The sequence below is a fragment of the Hetaerina americana genome, unplaced genomic scaffold, assembly GCF_022747635.1.
Source record: "Hetaerina americana unplaced genomic scaffold, ioHetAmer1.1.p SCAF_1, whole genome shotgun sequence".
Taxonomy (NCBI): Eukaryota; Metazoa; Arthropoda; class Insecta; order Odonata; family Calopterygidae; genus Hetaerina; species Hetaerina americana.
In genome coordinates this window covers 101,444,247-101,461,335 of record NW_027286069.1, presented here as the reverse complement: position 1 = coordinate 101,461,335, position 17,089 = coordinate 101,444,247, and the positions used below count along the sequence as shown (strand labels likewise).

The 17,089-nt window shown below is 34.8% G+C and overlaps 1 protein-coding gene across 1 annotated transcript in view; it reads left to right on the top strand.

Moving 5' to 3' along the window:
* Window positions 1–17,089, top strand: part of nonC (serine/threonine-protein kinase Smg1) — a 122,146-nt gene that overhangs the window by 8,493 nt on the left and 96,564 nt on the right. Inside the window, exons 4-14 of the mRNA XM_071594137.1 lie at window positions 749–914; window positions 2,546–2,671; window positions 4,858–5,028; window positions 5,205–5,299; window positions 5,689–5,873; window positions 6,633–6,787; window positions 8,429–8,676; window positions 12,121–12,293; window positions 12,742–12,898; window positions 13,133–13,298; window positions 16,225–16,488. Coding sequence (XP_071450238.1) covers window positions 749–914; window positions 2,546–2,671; window positions 4,858–5,028; window positions 5,205–5,299; window positions 5,689–5,873; window positions 6,633–6,787; window positions 8,429–8,676; window positions 12,121–12,293; window positions 12,742–12,898; window positions 13,133–13,298; window positions 16,225–16,488 — 1,906 coding nt within the window. The remainder of the gene's footprint in view (window positions 1–748; window positions 915–2,545; window positions 2,672–4,857; window positions 5,029–5,204; window positions 5,300–5,688; window positions 5,874–6,632; window positions 6,788–8,428; window positions 8,677–12,120; window positions 12,294–12,741; window positions 12,899–13,132; window positions 13,299–16,224; window positions 16,489–17,089) is intronic.

Here is a 17,089-nt window from a genome sequence, read left to right as displayed (position 1 = left end):
TTGTGTATGGTGCGGAAACATGGTTATTGGTAGGCTTAGATTGGAAGCTATTGAAATGTGAGTGTGGAGAAGGATGGTAAAGTTAAAGTGGGCAGAAATGAAAACAAATGAGGAGGGGCAAGGTATGGTGGGGGAGAAGAGGATTGTAAGGAGAAATCATAAGGAGACAGGAAAGATGGATGAAAAGCATATTGATTGGCAGTGGGCTGTTGAAGACTGTGTTGGAGAGGAGAATGTTATGCTAGGGAGGAAGAGGCAGGATTAGGATAGGAATGTTGGATGGAATGGAGGAAGTATACAGAGGTTTAGAGGGGCTTGCTGTAGAGTAGGATGTTGGGTTGTATTTTATTAGGAGAGACAGGATATATATTTGGCAGTTGTGTCCATCAAAAACCTACATTAACCAGAAGAATATGTAATAGTAAAATATTTAAACCAAATGGATTACATGGAGAGGGCAATAAAAATTCATCACTGACTTGAACTAAATGTTTGATGTTTCAAATGTACATTTTCAAGGGGTAGATACATCTTCATATTATGCCGTAGGCTGTTACGGGGAAATATGGGTGTTAGGTCTTAGTACCTGCCATAAAAGAACATATAATTTTATCATGAAATGAAAAAGGTGATTTGGTAATAATTTATTTTTAAGTCAATGAAATAGTGTCTATTTTGATGATAATGATCTCTTACCAATGGCTCTTCACATGAATGTTTTCAAATTGACCATTTCATGAACCCTCAGATTTTCTGAGTGGCTGTTCAACAAATATAATACGGAGAGAGGTGAAGAAGTACGTCGCCTGCTGATGGTAGCCCTTTTGGAAACATTGAAAGTTGATGCACGTTCTGGTGGAGATGGTGAACACAAAGGAGATGGATCTTTAGTGAAGCTCAAGGACCTATCTTCTGTAAGCACATGAATAACCCTGTTATATTGTACTTCACGTATTTTTTTTAATTAATGATGAAATAATACATCAAAGATCTGGTACTAATTTTACATATTCATTGGGTTTTTTCATGCATGTAATATACTGGTAGAAAAGGGTACTATGCAAAAATTTCTTATTGTTCAGCTAATATTTTGTCAGGGCAGCAACTAAGAACTAAAGTGACTAAATTATTTTATGTTATATCTTCAGTTTATCTTAGGAAATGTTTCAAGATGCCCATTTGTTTGCATCTCTGCCAGTCAAACGGAAATAGTATATTTAGGACTAAATTGATTCTCTTCTTTTCACTTGTGCTTTGTTTTGGTCTAGATTTATTCTAAGATTTTTGGGCTTTTTATAATTGCATTCAAAATTGTGTAGTTCTAAACTCCTTACAATGAATTTGAAATGAGTTTCATTCCAATTAATTATTTTATTTTATTATGGAATTATTAACTGGGAGTTAAACAATCTATATAATGGTTCTTTTAGGCATCCTTTTAGGGAACATATATTTTTAACAAATTTGTGGTTTCTCTGTCAATTCTTGAGGATGCATATCCATGAGACTATCCTGCAAAACTCATATTGATATAATCAGCTCTAAAGGTGCCTCATGTTGTTACCTCCTGAGGTAAATTGTGACTCAGGTTGACGATGGTACAGCTCTCTTTGTTTATCATGCATTCCTTCGTAGTTGCCTGAAAGATGGAATTGTCATGTGGGGACACTCATATTATTCCATGCACCTCTTTAGGCTGCAAAAATGGGCATTGAGAATCCTAGGTAAAGTTTCAAGGGCATGTAGTTGTAGACCTTGCTTCAAAAAAATGTAAGCTTCTTTTTAACAATTCCCTGTTTGTATCTTTTACATGCTATTATTATTGTTTTGCAAAACAAAGCCATGTTCAAGTTGATAACCAATTCTGATGTACATAGGAACAGCACCAGAGGTTATAATAATTGGAGGATAAGTACTCATAGCTCAACTATGTTTGCTAAGAACTGTCTCCCTGGAATATTTGTAAGCAATGTGGCATCTTCCATACATGTCTCAAGCTTGTCTTTTAGGAACCAATAAACTTCAATCAATCTATGTATCATTTTGGCAAACAAGTGAATTATTTTCTTCTTAAGATCATGGGTATTTCATAATATACAAAATTTAAAAAAATTCATATCCAGAGAAACTGTAATCAGAATATATTTTTTGGCAAATAACTACTGTATAGCCATCCGATGAGCCCATATGAAACCACTTGAACTACGTGTTTCAGCGTGGTCCAGATGAAGAGGGTCTGAATTAGCAAGGATATGCTGAATGTGGAATTGAAGAGTTTATTGTAATGTGGGGTGTTAGACTTGGTCTTATTAGGTGTGACTGAGAAATGTTGGAGTTTACAGTCTGTGACTATGTAAAACCTGTCTTAAACGCTAGACTATCAAATATATTAATAAAGAATTACTGCATTTTTCTGGTTATTTGATGTACTTGCTATAATTAGGTTGTAAGTCTCTTGATATTTTTGATCTCAGAAAAATATATTTCATGCCCTACAAACATGTTATATTAATGAAACTTCTAAATTTTAAAAATTTCTCTTCAGCATCTAATGGCACAGCTGCAGTCAGCCCTTGAAAATACTTGGCTTCCTGAGCTGCTCATTGCAACAGTGGACGTTCTGCTCTTTTTAGCAAAACTTTGCCCTGAGTCATTCACAAAACATTTTAGGGTAAGTAAGGGTGTAAGAAAGATGAAAGCAGATGTTGATTCTTAATTGTTAGTATCTAGTTTTATTAAAGCACATCTGTCCTTTCTTATCTTTCTGGAAATAACAGTCAAAAATAGTTTGGGATTAATCTTTCATATCTTGTCATGTAAAATTCAGGGAACTAAGTTAATTTCACATACATTCTAATACAAAGGCTTTCTCTTTAGATTATTTATGACTGATTTGAATAAGGAATTCTTAGTTAAAATATTTTTATATGGGTGAGTCATCAAATTTTAAAACTTAAATTATTTTATTATCTACTTATAAATTTTTGTGTTGCAGGATAATATGCTGAAATATTTGAACATGCAGCTTTGGGTTGTCGGATTAAATTGAGAATATGAGGTTGTACAAATAAAGCACTGAACCTTGAAAAACATTTTTGTTCTTGAAAACATAGGAGGGAGAATAGGAAACCATCTAATTGCTGGCCACCCTGAATTAATATGGGAGGAACATTAAGAATTCCATGGCACCAGTCATTGAATAAAAATGGATTAGGGAAAAGTTGGAATCAAGATTTCGATAAGGTTATCCCTTAAAATAGTTCTTGGGATCACTCATGCACTAGATAGGCCAAAGAATAGGTGCCTTAAGGAAGGTAGTCAATACAGCATTTGGGCATGTTTGTATGAAGGTAAGGTGAAAGGTTCTCGGCCTGGCAATGAAAGACTACAATTATCTGTTAAAAAATTATATTATATTTCCACATTATCTCCCTTGACTTCAACACACTTGGTCGAGCATTTCGGCAACATCAGTATTCTTTCCCGGAAGTGAGAGTCTGGAAGGCTGTGAAAATATCCATCTACTGCCCTCTCAACTTCTTTATTTGACGCAAAGTGAGCCAGAAACAAATTTCTTCAAGTTGGGGAACAGATTGAAGTCTGAGGATGCTAAATCAGGAGAATAGGGGGGATGACCGAGCAAATCGTACCCCAAATCCTGTAGTTTTCTCATCGCCAATACACCTTTGTGTGTAGGTGACAACAGGTTGCCCTGGAGAAAGATGATTTTTTTCTTCTTCAAGCCAATCCTCTTCTCGCGAATTTTGGCATCCAGCTGATCAAGAAGGTTGGAGTAAAATTCGCCTGTAATTAATCTGCCTTTGTCAAGGTAATCAATTAACAGGATCCCTTTTGCATCCCAGAACGCAATGGCCATGCCCTTTCCAACAGATACGATTGACTTTGCTTTCTTTGGAGTTTTGCTGTTTTTGGGGCTGAACCACTGGCTTCCACCCACTGGTTGGACTGCTGTTTTGTTTCTCGCATGTAGTGGTGGACCCATGGTGACAAATCACCGTACAAAATCCATCAGTTTCCTCTTGAATCGGTCCAAAAATTGCTGCAAAAATCGTTTGCGCATTGGCTTTTGATCGACATTCAGTAAATGCGGCACCCTCCTTGCACGAAGCTTTTGCATGCCAAATTCCTTGTGCAAGGTCTTTCACACCCCTTTCTTCCGATATCCCCACGGTCTTAGCTATCTTGCTCATCTTCAATCGCCTATCGTCCACCACGATATCGTGCACCTTTTCAATGGTTTCCGTTGTGGTTGAGGGTTTTGGCCGTCCTTCACGTGCGTCATCTTCGAGGAAAGTCCCACCATGTTTAAATTCAGCTGCCTACTGTTAAACGGTTCATATTAAAGGAGCACAGTCCCTGTACATTTTCACAACTTGGGATGAATTTCCTTAAGGATTAATCCATCCAAAACGAAGAGTTTTTTGACGGCACAACATTGAAGTTTTTAACAGAGAACCCGAAAAATGTCTACTGCAACAGTACGTGTAAACAAACTACTTGAGAGAACAAGTTGAAAGTTTTCTTACAAACTAATGACATGTGCACCCAGGTAGGAATCATGAATTTTTCCCGATTGGAACGCCACATTTGTGTCAGGCCAAGAACATTTCACTTTATTCTTGTATACACACAAATTTAATATTAGACTTGAGAAAGTAAGTGAACATGTATCCATGTCTAATATGCTCCTTAACTTAACAGTTTTCATGGATTATATGAAGGAAAATCATGGTCCAATGCGGTGTGTTACCGTATTGTTATTATTAAGGAAGCTTAAATTGATGGTAAACGACCATTAATTATCATTTAAGTACTAATCAAACATTGTTTTACCAGGATACAGTGGATATTCTAGTTGGTTGGCACATAGATGGGGGGCAGCCTCATTGGGTCTGCACTTATGCATCCCAGACGTTGCGTAAACTTAGACCATTTTGGCTTGCTGATCTTGGATTCTCAGTGAATTTACTGGCACAATTTATTGAAGATGTAGAAGCTTTTGGGGAGGTTAGTATGACTTGGTAATTCTTAACATTTTTCTGTGATTACTTCGTGATATGTTTTTATCATGGTTGACATCTTATGTGCTGCAGTAGACCGATAGTATTGTCACCTTAAATATGTGGAATTAATTTTGGTATTAGTTTCTAGTCAATAAACATTTTTTTAAATTTCTAATCCAGGATCTCCTACAGTCGGAATCTGGGCGGTCCAGTCCTGAGGACAAACCACCATCAAGCCCAGAGGATCATGTTTTTCGAATCACTCAGTTAATTAAGTAAGAGGACATTCATTCTTTCTGACTCAAGTTTAATATAAAACCCATTTTTATTGAATTTCACTTCCAACAAAAATACCTCTTATTAGATATTGTTACCTTTTAGAGATAATTTTTGTGATATTCTGGTTTCTGGTTTTTTTAAAGTCTTAAATTCTGTTTTGGGAATTGGTAAATATTAATTAAATTTTTTAAGATGCTGTCTACGAGTTGAGTGGTGAATTTAATAAAAAGGTTGTTTCTGTGAAAAGGTTTATTTATGATATGTAGACATGCTTCCTGTATCATGTTGTGATCAGTAAGTTTTTCTTTGTGGATTTTACCAATAAGGCAGATGTTTTTTTATGCAGAAGTATATATTTATTTCACTATAATATTTTACTTTTAAGGGTGTTCAACACAGTAGTTCGCAGCCTTGGCAATGGTTTAACCCCTGCAGTGCCTCCAGCTCCACAGTCTGCTGTCACCTGGCCATTTCTTGTCGAGGGCCTCCAAAAAGTTCTAAAAGCTGTGCATGCTGCTCTTTCTACTCCAGTTACTTCCCATCAGAATTATGAAGATCTTATTGTTTCTGGTGAGTCATGATAAAATTTTGACCAAAGTAATTTGAATTGAGGTGATGTCATTCAATTGGATGTGAAATAGTCCTCATTAGCAGTGTTGCAAACTGTGCGCCAGTATGGTAATAAGTATAGAATCTAAACTGTGATAAATTAAAATCTTGATTGGCGATAAATACAATTGCACAAAGCAAAAAGGCCCTGTGAATAGGCAAAATTTTTCACGAATGTCATGAGGAAATAGTGAGAAAAAATTATTTGTTAGTTCAATGGTCCCTAGTAATAATGCTTCAATTCAAAATGAAATGCATCAAGATGTTTTTCAAATGTGCATAGAAGTAGATGCATAGAAACAGGTGTATAGGAACTGCTATGACTGGGGCCCTCGCGGAAGATATGGGTGTGGGACTGAAGGGCCATGAGTGTTGCGCTGAAAGTGTTGTGTCTGCTTCAAATGTTGGGAAATGTCAAGTGGATCCCTTATTCAGTTTTGAATGTGGATTTTCCCTTGCTCCCTCTTATCCATTAAATGAAATTGTCATAAGGTAGAACTGTGCTACAAAGAGCTATTTTCATGACTCGTATTGCAGACAAAATTATAGAATTAATAAAAATGGTGTGTTTATTTAATATTTTTTGTATCCATCACATTATTTATTCATGGATGTTATTACATTGGTCTAATAATAACATTGGTCTAATTTCCATTTATTCAAAGTATAGCATTCAACAGATTGTTAAAAAAGATTATCTAATATTTTTTTCTTTTTCAGCCAACGAGTGTGTTTGTCTACTCTTGTCTCTTCTGCACTCTCGGTTGGGAACTTCAGTTTTAGAATCTTTAAAGGCATTCCTACTCTCTCAAATTGACCTCACTCCTTCGCTGTCACATCCTGCTAGAGTTTCTATGTTAAGTGCTATTGCAAAGGTAATTTATTGAAATTCATATTCTTTCTTTTTTACCTGTAGAATTTGATGAATTCTGTTTTTTGGATTATTAACAAAATTGATTTGATGTTCATATGGTGCTGTGTAATTCATTACAGTGAGCTGAATCTTGAAAGTTTGACATTATTGGTATTGTAACGCTTAAGCAGTAAATTCTTATTAGCATGTTTTTAAGGGACTTCTGAATTTAATGACCAGTGAAATGTACGAACCGAAGTTGAACTTCATTGCCATTAAATTGTCCATTTAGCCAGTATTATGAAAAATATTTATGCTATTGAGTAAAAACTTCCTCAATACATTTGTTATTGATACTTTATAAATCACTATTACTTAAACTCTTAGCAGCTTTTCTGTGTACGTATAAATTCCAAGATTTATTTAATTCTGTAAAATAATAACAGTCACTTAGAGGTTTAATTTATACTCATAAATACTTGCTAATAAATCTTATGTAAATCCATGATGTGCATGTCTTACTCTGATTTCTTGGAATATACGTTAAATAATGGTCTTCAAATTAATAGTAACAATATCAGTATTTGTATGCTACAGCTACATGTTTCATATGAGGATTTTTGACTACATCTTGAAGTATTCATAATCTTTTCATCTGTCAAAAATTTGCCTTTTACCAATAAGTGTCTTAGTGGTTGACTTTGCAGTATTTGTCTCCCTTCTAATAATAGAAAATACTTTTACTCACTCTATTTAGATAACAAGACCTCCAAAATGACAGAGATTTTCTAAGTTAATAAGTTTCATTGTCATTGTGGATCATGTAGTGTAATGAAAAGTAAAATTGGGCATTTTTATGTTTTTGATTTTTTTTTGTTTTGGTGACATACTCAAATGCTTAATTTTTAGAACTCTTATTTAGATGAAATCTCATTTGAAGTGAGTTTTTGTATGAGAAATCATTTTATATGTTTTTCATTGATATTGCCTCTGGTTTAACTACTTATGTATACAAATTTAAATTTTTGTCTTTTGTTAATAATGGGTAACATGAATGTGCTAACATAAATTGTTTAATTGGGTTTGGACTGGGACCTTCAAGAATAGATGTAGTAATAAGGAAAACATGCTTCCATGAAGCATTCTAATGAGAGTAGGGAAACAATATTTTGCTATTCCTCCATTTAAAAATGAATTTGCAACTGGTGTCAGTTCTGAGTATCATCATCATCATGGTACTCAGTATCAAAATTGATTGTCAATTTTTTGGAGTGAAATATTTTCTTTCCTACTTATCGTGAAAGAGTTTCGCTTAGTAATGCCTTCCATCATTTCATAGATCCTAATGCTAGTTAATTTTATTGATGTTAGGCTTGATTTTTTTATAATGGATGGCATTCATCAATGGGCTATTTTACTAAGTAATTTAACAATAGATGTGTTTTATGTATTGTTTATGGTATATGTAAATCTTCATAAATTAAACTGTCTACTCGAAAATGTATCCTTTTAATGGAAAATCCATTATTGCTTAAAGAATCTTGTCATTGAAAAGGGGGTGAACCTGTTGGCTTTCATTTTTAAGTTATTTTTTTTCTGATTCTTTTTTTTTTACATTGCTTGAGAAAAATCCATGAATGAAAGAGCATTGATTTTTTTCCAGACTGTGAGAGAAGTGAGTTCCAACTTGCCTCATCTGTTGGTTCCTGCATTGATTTCTCCTGTTCCACCGAATGTGTCTCCACTTTTGGAGCTGCGGTTCAGCGCCAGTTGCCCTGGACCACTTGATTGTCCGTGTCGCAGTGCAACTTCAGAGAGTAAAGGAGTGGGTGGTGAAGGGGAAATGCTTCTAACAGTTTATCATGCCCTGCTAAGTCTGAAAAATGTTCCCCTTTTACAAGAGGCTTACAGGTTAGTAGGCTGGGTCCCATATTGCATGATTTTGACCCTCCAGTGCCATACTATTTCTTTATTCATCATAATTATCTCAGTAAAATTTAATCCCTTTTTATGAATCTCTTCAAAAATATTGACCTTCATAGGGGTGAATTCTTTGAAGATGAGAATAAAGATTACTTGCCATTTGCATAAATTGTGTTGTCATCTTTGAAATCCTAGTGTAACGCTTTCTTTTTCCCACTTTAAAACCATATTGCAAGCATATCTTTATTCTTCTACTCCAATGTGTGTTTAGAATCAACTGATTTTCTAATGCACATGCGCATAAGCACATCACTTACATGTAAATAGAAAATGCAAGGGGCACCAAATTTTCAGTAGATTTGTTTTCAAATCAGGTATTCAGAAGTCTGCATCTGCATAACAAGGACTTGCAGTAAAAATCGTTGCCCCTCCTTACTCCATGTACAATGACCAGCCTTTGAGTTGGCATGATTCATCTGTGAATGGTCAAATTAATCCTATTACCATGGAATAAGTCATGAAAGTAATCCTTAAGAGTTTGTGCCATCTCTACTTCCTGATCATCTCATAGGAAGTAATTTTTACTGTATGGATGCAACCGAGGCCTTGGAAACAACAAGATGACTTATAAAACACAATACAATGCAACAATTTCAGAGTGTAAAAATCATTTGCCTTGACTAGGTTCGAACCTGGATTCCTTGGATGCCTGGCCAAGTGCTTCAAGCTATCGAGGCGTCCTCTTATGATCTGAAATTTTGGGGACTTTAAAGGAACAAGATGTTCGGATGAAATACTGTACATACAATGTCACAGACATTCGTAATCGTGCGCAATGCGCCACACTCAATGAGGTTATAGCCAACTTCAAGCACAGTGGGTGTTTTACCTTTGACAAATTTCAAGAAACTGAGGGAGATGATTCAACAGTAACTTTTTGACAGAGTCATCTGCTAATATGCATTTAAATGCAACAATATCAGAGTGTAAGAAAGAGGACGCCTCTATAGTTTAATTGGCTAAAGCACTCGGCTGGACATTGAGGGATCTGGGTTTGAATCCTGGTCACTGGGAATGATTTTTACGCTCTGAAATTGATGCATTGAAATGCAGATTAGTGGATGACTCCATCAAAAAGTTACTATTGAGGCATCTCCTGCAGTTTCTTGGAACACGCTATGCCTAACAAACCCAATCTGTAATGAAGTGTTGTTCGGTGTCTATGATTGGTTTTGATTTTGATGCTTGATTATCGTGTAATACTAAGCAATACTGAGAAAAATGCAAGCTGAATGATCAATAAGTTTCATGAAGGTGAAAAATATGTTTGGTAAATTTAAATTTAGGCTCCATAGGCAACTTGAACAGTATCATAGTGATATTCAAACTCTCCTGCACTCAGTTCTTCATTTTATGATCAATTTAAACAAAGGTATCACTGATTTGTGCTTCATCATCTCCTGCTATGTAGTTGTATACATTGGCCTAAGCATCACCTCACGAAAGAAAACTCCTGGTTTGTAGTCAGGGCATCTCTGAGATCACGTAATAGGGCCTCCAAACCCTATCCAGTGCTCTGGCAGTTTTTCATGCTGGTGCAACCGCATCTTGGTGGAAATATTTTGGAAGGCCCCATTTTGTTGATAATTTCCGACTGGAACTTCCAAACATTCATTTGGCACAACCAAGTAAATGCTTAGTGCCACCATTGATGCAGTGAACAATCATTTAGACTCACAAAAATTTCAGTTGTACTGACAAAAACAGTACTACCGTGCTGAACTGGATCATGATGTCACAAGGTAGCATTGCTGTTTACTAAAGTCATGCTATTCATATGACCAAATGAATAAAATTAGTCAACTTGTTTTTGCTGTGTTAGATGTATGAAAACGGTAAAGTTTCAAACTATAAATGGTGTACCCTTCTGCACTGTACTTTGAAAATGAGTAGAAAGTGAGAAAATAGTGGAAAATCCAGGAAAAAATTGATTGACCTTTTAGCTACCAAGGTTTAATAATTTGCACGGGTGGACCCTTGAGCATTTTGTGTGTCTATTAAACTTGATATGCCTCCTGGAAGATAGAAACCAGAATTTTCTAGATAGCTGTGCTTGTTGTTGCCCCATCAACTCTGTTAACAGACTCCAAATGGTGCCTTTTCAGGGCATGTTTTTAATTTGGGGGAATAAAAAGAAGTTGGCCCACATTAGCAAGTAATACAAAAGATAGAAAGGGAGTTTGACTAGAGTTATGAAAAGAAATGGATGAAGAGTGAAAAGGGAAGAATAAAGTCTTGAAATACATTGTGGAAACTAATACCACCAGGCCACTTTCATAACAGGAAAAAAGATGTATTAAGACATTCGACATATCAAAAGCCAAAATTAGGGTGCTCATCCATATTCTCAGAAAAACCGTCATTCATTTTGTATTTGACTCATCCTTCCCTTCACCCTGCAGACTCATAGAATTAATTTAAAAAATATGGTATTGCCATAGAAAATTTCCATGATATTGGCAAAAAGAAATGATGAAAAGCGATGAAAAATGAAAAAAAACCTCAATTGCATTTACTTTGCAAATATCTGAATTAATAATAAGAAGTATCAAAAATGCAATATTAAAAAGAACAGTAATTAAATGAAGAATACAATGTATCTTTCCACTGTCCTTTATTTGTGTACAACCGGTTTCAACGCTCAAGCGTCATCATCAGGTACAAATTAAACAAGTCGCAGTCCGGTTGTGCGCAAATAAAGGACAGTGGAAATATACATTGTATTCTTCATTTAATTAAAATGAATTTCCACAAGGTTGAGCCGGGAACAATTGAATATTTAAGAACAGTAATAACAAAAAAGTTAATATGAAAAACTTTCAGCTTATGTTGAAAATAATGCATGCATAAAAACAATCAAATGATCGCAGTTTTCCTTGAATCCTGTAATCCAGAATGGGTTAAATCTAGTCTTCTTTTGGAAATTCTAATGCCATAAATACGTAAAATTGAATGTTATTGAATGCCCAGCTACTGTCAATTTTTATCAAAGCCATTTTAGTTGTATATTTTTGCTTTTTCGTCAAGTATGCCTGTGTACTCAACCATCAAAGATTGAGATGTCATTCTTTTGATATCGTGATGATGAGCCTTCCTAGACAGCCATCGTTATTTAGGGTCTTTTATTTATTCAAAAGTACTTCAAGATTTATCTTAACCCGGAAAATGCTATGTGGACTTTCTATTGTTATATATAAAGTCTTAGTACTGCAAACTATGACATCATCACCGTAGGCATTTTAAAAATTTGTGCACCACCCTATTGAACACCAAATTTAGTGAAAGTTCTTGACTTGATCTTTGTGAAGTATCAAGGTGTATAGTTGGTGATCTAGTTGTTATTAAAAATTTGTTTTTTTTAATCACCCACAGATATGTTCTCATGGAGCTTGAAAGGGCATATATTAAATTAGTCCCAAAAGCATCTCTTTTGTCAGCATCTTCTAATGGTGAATCGGATGCAAACATTCAGGAGAATGAAGCTGTTCAATTTGAAAAAGCTCAGGTCATTGTTTTGTTTCAACTTCGGGCCCTCTCTGATTTAGGTGAGTGCTTTCTTTTAGTGTTAAACTTACTAAGGGCTATTTTATTTCCAATGTTTTTGTGTTGAATGGTACTTCTTGTTTCTTAAGGTGCTCAATCAGCAGCACTGAAAATCATTTATATTCAACATGAAAATGATTAAAAAGAGTAATATTTTACTTTGAAACTAAGCTTCAAATATTCAGTAGATAAATGTGCACTATAGTTACTTGAAATTTCAACTTAGAAATACTTTCTTAAGAGGTTGTTTGGTTATTTAGCCATATGGCATTTCTGATTCATTTGTTAGGCATTTCTTCTTCAGATGACATTTTAATATTATATAAATTACCAATGAGTTTTTTATTAAAATATAATTCCATAAAATTCTATTAGTTTTGCATCAAAATGTTGAAATGTTGACGAATGAGTCAGGAGAGTATTAATGGGAAAGTTATATTTTCATTATAGCCAATGCGAGCAACTCCATAATTGGAATGTGGGCATTGAAACCCAGTATATTAGAATTACTGGCTGTTCGAATGCAGTGTTATGATCAGAGATTAGCAGTAAAATGGCCTCATATTCAGCATGCAGTCCTGTACCTGTTACGTTCTCATTGCCAAAGGTATGGATTTATACATGAGTTTCGTGTTAAAAAATTGCTGTAAGAATTCCAGATAATGTTATTCAATCAGTATTGACTGAAATCTTCTTTAATTTAAATAATTAGCCCTGATTGTGACACGTAAAGCAATTTCTACTCAGTGTGTTATTATGGATTCTCATGTTTAATTTATCTCTAGTAGTATTTGGTGATATCTTCACACTAGCACTGATGTTAATGATTTTTTTCCATTAGATACAATCATTTTGTGTCAAGTAGTAGCCTAGTTGGAGCTGGGTCAGGTGGCAACGTAATTGGTGGCCCTACTGACGTTGGAGGGCTTGTGGTGCCTTCAGGATCATCTCCAACTAGTGGTCACCTTTCCACCATTCTTCAGCTTCTAGCAAAAATTTTGAATGAGGTAATTGTTTGAGAAAAGTCTATTTGAGAATCTGCATGGTATATTGTGTATATCCTTGTTTATGTATAATTGGAGTTACGTGTATGTGTTAAATATATTATTATTATGTGCCATGCATATTTATTAGTCTAGTCTTCAGTCAGGCACCTTTGATCTGTGTGAATATGTTGTATATTTAGTTTTGTATTAAGGTATTTAACAGAAATATCCAGTTGATCTCATTGAAAGTTCTAGAATTGGCATATGAACGATTTATAGCCTTGCCCAAAATTTTTACCTGCTCACTAACTCTTCGGAGGCCTTATGCAGGGCCGCACCTCATTAAGCTGGGCCCTTTGATTTTATTTTGAATTTAGGCTGGGCCTCTAGACCCTGGACTTAGATTCTTGAGCTGGCTATCAGTCTCTGTGTAGAGGTTGGCAGTGAGTCATTGCCCCTCTTTGGAATTGGGTTTTTGCATTATATTGTTATTATTTGCCCTTTTATTTGCCCAGAGATCACAATACAAAAATACCAGGTGGGTGGTGTATGTACACGATACAAGGCACGTCAAAAAGGAGCGAAGTCACAGGCTCAATTAAGATACATAAAAGAAACGATGCTCATAGTTACATGATGTTTGGCACAAACCCAGGAACATTGGCTGCAACATGCACATGAAATGTCAAATTCAGAAAAATCATTGATCACCAACATGAATCAGACCTTGGCCATTGCTAGAAACTAAAAGTATGAACTTATTGGTTGAGAATATTGTTGAGTTATTCATCAACTGAGTAGAGCATATTTCGCTGTAGATATCTTTTTAATTTATGCTTGTATGCAGCAGTTCCCTTTGTATCCTTGATACTTTTGGGTAGTTTGTTACATAATCTGATGCCCATTTCATGGGGTCCTAATTTCAATGCTTTAGTTCTTATATAATGGATGTCATTTCTTCCTCTAGTGTAATGATAATGATCGGCAGAGTTAAGAGAATAGTTGCCAATGTTATTTTTTATATATAGAATTGAAAACATAATGTAGATGCACGGAAGTGTTTTGCATTTTAAAGATGGTTTGAGAAATAGCAGCTGATCCCCATAATGTTATACTATAAGTTATATTTGAGTAAATTTCCCCATAGTATAAATTGAGTAGTAGTTTTACTTGTAGTTTCATACAGGTGTCTTATTAAATAGCAAGTTGAACTGAGCTTGCGTTGAAGGGCTTTTACATGCGTATCCCTGGAAATATTTGTACATCGAGAAATACCTAAAATTTTGCATTCTGTCACATGCTCGATTGATTGGTCATTGATTTTTACTGGAAGGTCTTCCGACATGTTCTTATTGCATGTGAAGTATGCTATTTTACTTTTATTTACATTTAAGTCTCGAAGGTTGTCTGTACACCACTTGTTTATTGCAAGTGTGACAGACTTAGATTTTTCCTTAAGACTGGGATATGTTTGTGTTGATATTATTACATTAGTATTGGCAGCATACAACACTGGTATTATTCCATCATTATTCTGTAAGCAGTTAGGTAGGTCATTGATGTATATCAGAAAGATGAGTGGTCCAAGGGTTGAGCCCTGTGGAACACCTTTGTTAACTTGCGTATGCTTCAGATGAATATTTTGACCCATCAACTGATAACACTACTTTCTGAGTGTGATTATGAATATAGGACTTCATCCAGTTTGAAGGAATTCCTCTTAATTCCTATTCTATTGAGTTTAATTAGTAGTCTATTGTGGTTTACATCATCAAAAGCCTATGACAAGTCAAAAAACATTCCAAGAGTTTTGCGTTTAGCATCTAATGAATTAAGTATACTGTCGATTGCCTGACATATGGCAGTTGTGGTAGACCTTTCAGATCTAAATCCATGCTGAGAATTTGAAAGTTGGAAGTTTGTTTCGAGATAAGATGCTATTTGCATATACATGTCTTTTTCGAATATTTTAGCAAATGTATTTTGGACGGCTATTGGTCTGTAGTTGTTCAATTCATTGACACAGCCATGGTTTTTATAAATGGGCACTACTTTTGATTCTTTTAATTGGGATGGGAAAATCCATTGTATCAAAGATTCATTAATTAAAAACAAAAGGGTGATAAAAGTTAAAAACAAACCACATAATTAAGGTACTCTTTGAATTGGTTTTATTGCACTGATGAAAACTTTTAACTGGAGTGTATGATAATAATAAACAAATTTAAGTGTATGATTACAATATGAGGTTTTCATGTGTGACAATGATGGTTCATGTAATGCTATGGTTCTCACCCTGCTGGTACCTTATGTAATAGAACTCTGAAGTTCATGCAAAACTGGATATTCAGATAATGAAATGCGAAGAGCCTTGAGTTCGAATATAAGTTACAAGTTTGGGGTTCAATTAAATGGCCAATATTAAAAAGACTTCGTTTGTTGTTATTTTAGACAATTCAATGAAAATCTGAACTCAGAATTGCTGAAAGCCTATGTCGTTTGGTAATCTACTCCAGTCTTTATTTATATTCATTGATTCTACCCTATTAACTTTTTTAAATACCGAGAAATCTACAAAGCAAGCAAAAATGACCCCGGGATAGCTTTTTAATCCGTGTCATAAACATTTATTTTGAGAATGAAAGGGGAAAGTTAAAAAAATTATTTCCATTATTTGAGTTTTCAATGTAGTTATTTAATGAGTTTATTTATTTCTCTTATTTGGTCTGATTTAAATTTCTTGATTATTCTTCAATTACCATTATTTTGGTGTTATAAAGACAACATTCTGTTGTAAAAATGTAGTTCATATTTTGAAACTTGATGTTATTCTAAACCTTGTTTACAAATGTTGCTCTGAAAATTCCTGTAATGTATTTGTATGGATTTAAATGCTGAAACACTCTTTTTTTCTTGCCCTAAATGCTTTGAATTTTTATTTTCACAGCCTGAAACAGGAGAGCCCACACGCCTTCTTGTCCTCTATTGGTCTCAAGAAATTATTGCTCAATGTAATCCATATTTGTATGGGAAAAATGGGAGTGTCTGGCATGGATATGGAACTGAATTTTGTGACTTCCTTTGGGCCCTAGTATTCTCTGGGAGAACACACAAAAGACATATTGCTCAAGCAGTTTTAGCAGCCATGACCACTCTTCTAGATGCCAAATCCTCATCTGTTAGATTTTCTGGAGAAAGTTGGTGCTCCAAGGTGAGTACATGTAAGATATGGCGAAAGAAACTATACTATGGAAAAGATCATGGTGGATTGTTTTTTGGTTGGCATGGTTGTATTATTAGGGTAAATCAGTTTCAATTTTGTGCACAGCAGAGGAATTATAATAGTGAGGTCTACTTATTGCAGCTTGTGTTAATGTGATTCAAATGTTATTCTAACTTATTTTTTCTAAGGAACATCTATTTATTTTCAGATATTTGGTTAGTTTTTTAGTACTTTAATAGCCTAGAGGTAGCTAGGTATTATAAGGTTCAACACTAAGGTAGTCGGCTATGACATTTATAAATAGAAAATCATTTATTTTTCTTATTTATTTTATTTGGATGTATTAATGATTTTATTAGGTAATTGTGTTTAATTTAGAACTATAGTAATAAAGGGAATGAGTGGGCAGGGAAGGTGACTTTGCATGTGACCATGGACAATGCAACCAGAACAATGACAGCCTGGGCCACCCTCAGATCTCTAATGTGTGAAAACTATTGCCACCTGACATGAAGATGCAAATCCTCATGGTTTTGTTTTAGATGGTTTCTGGCTCAACTTTGTGGAAGTTCATGTTCATTAAAGGAAG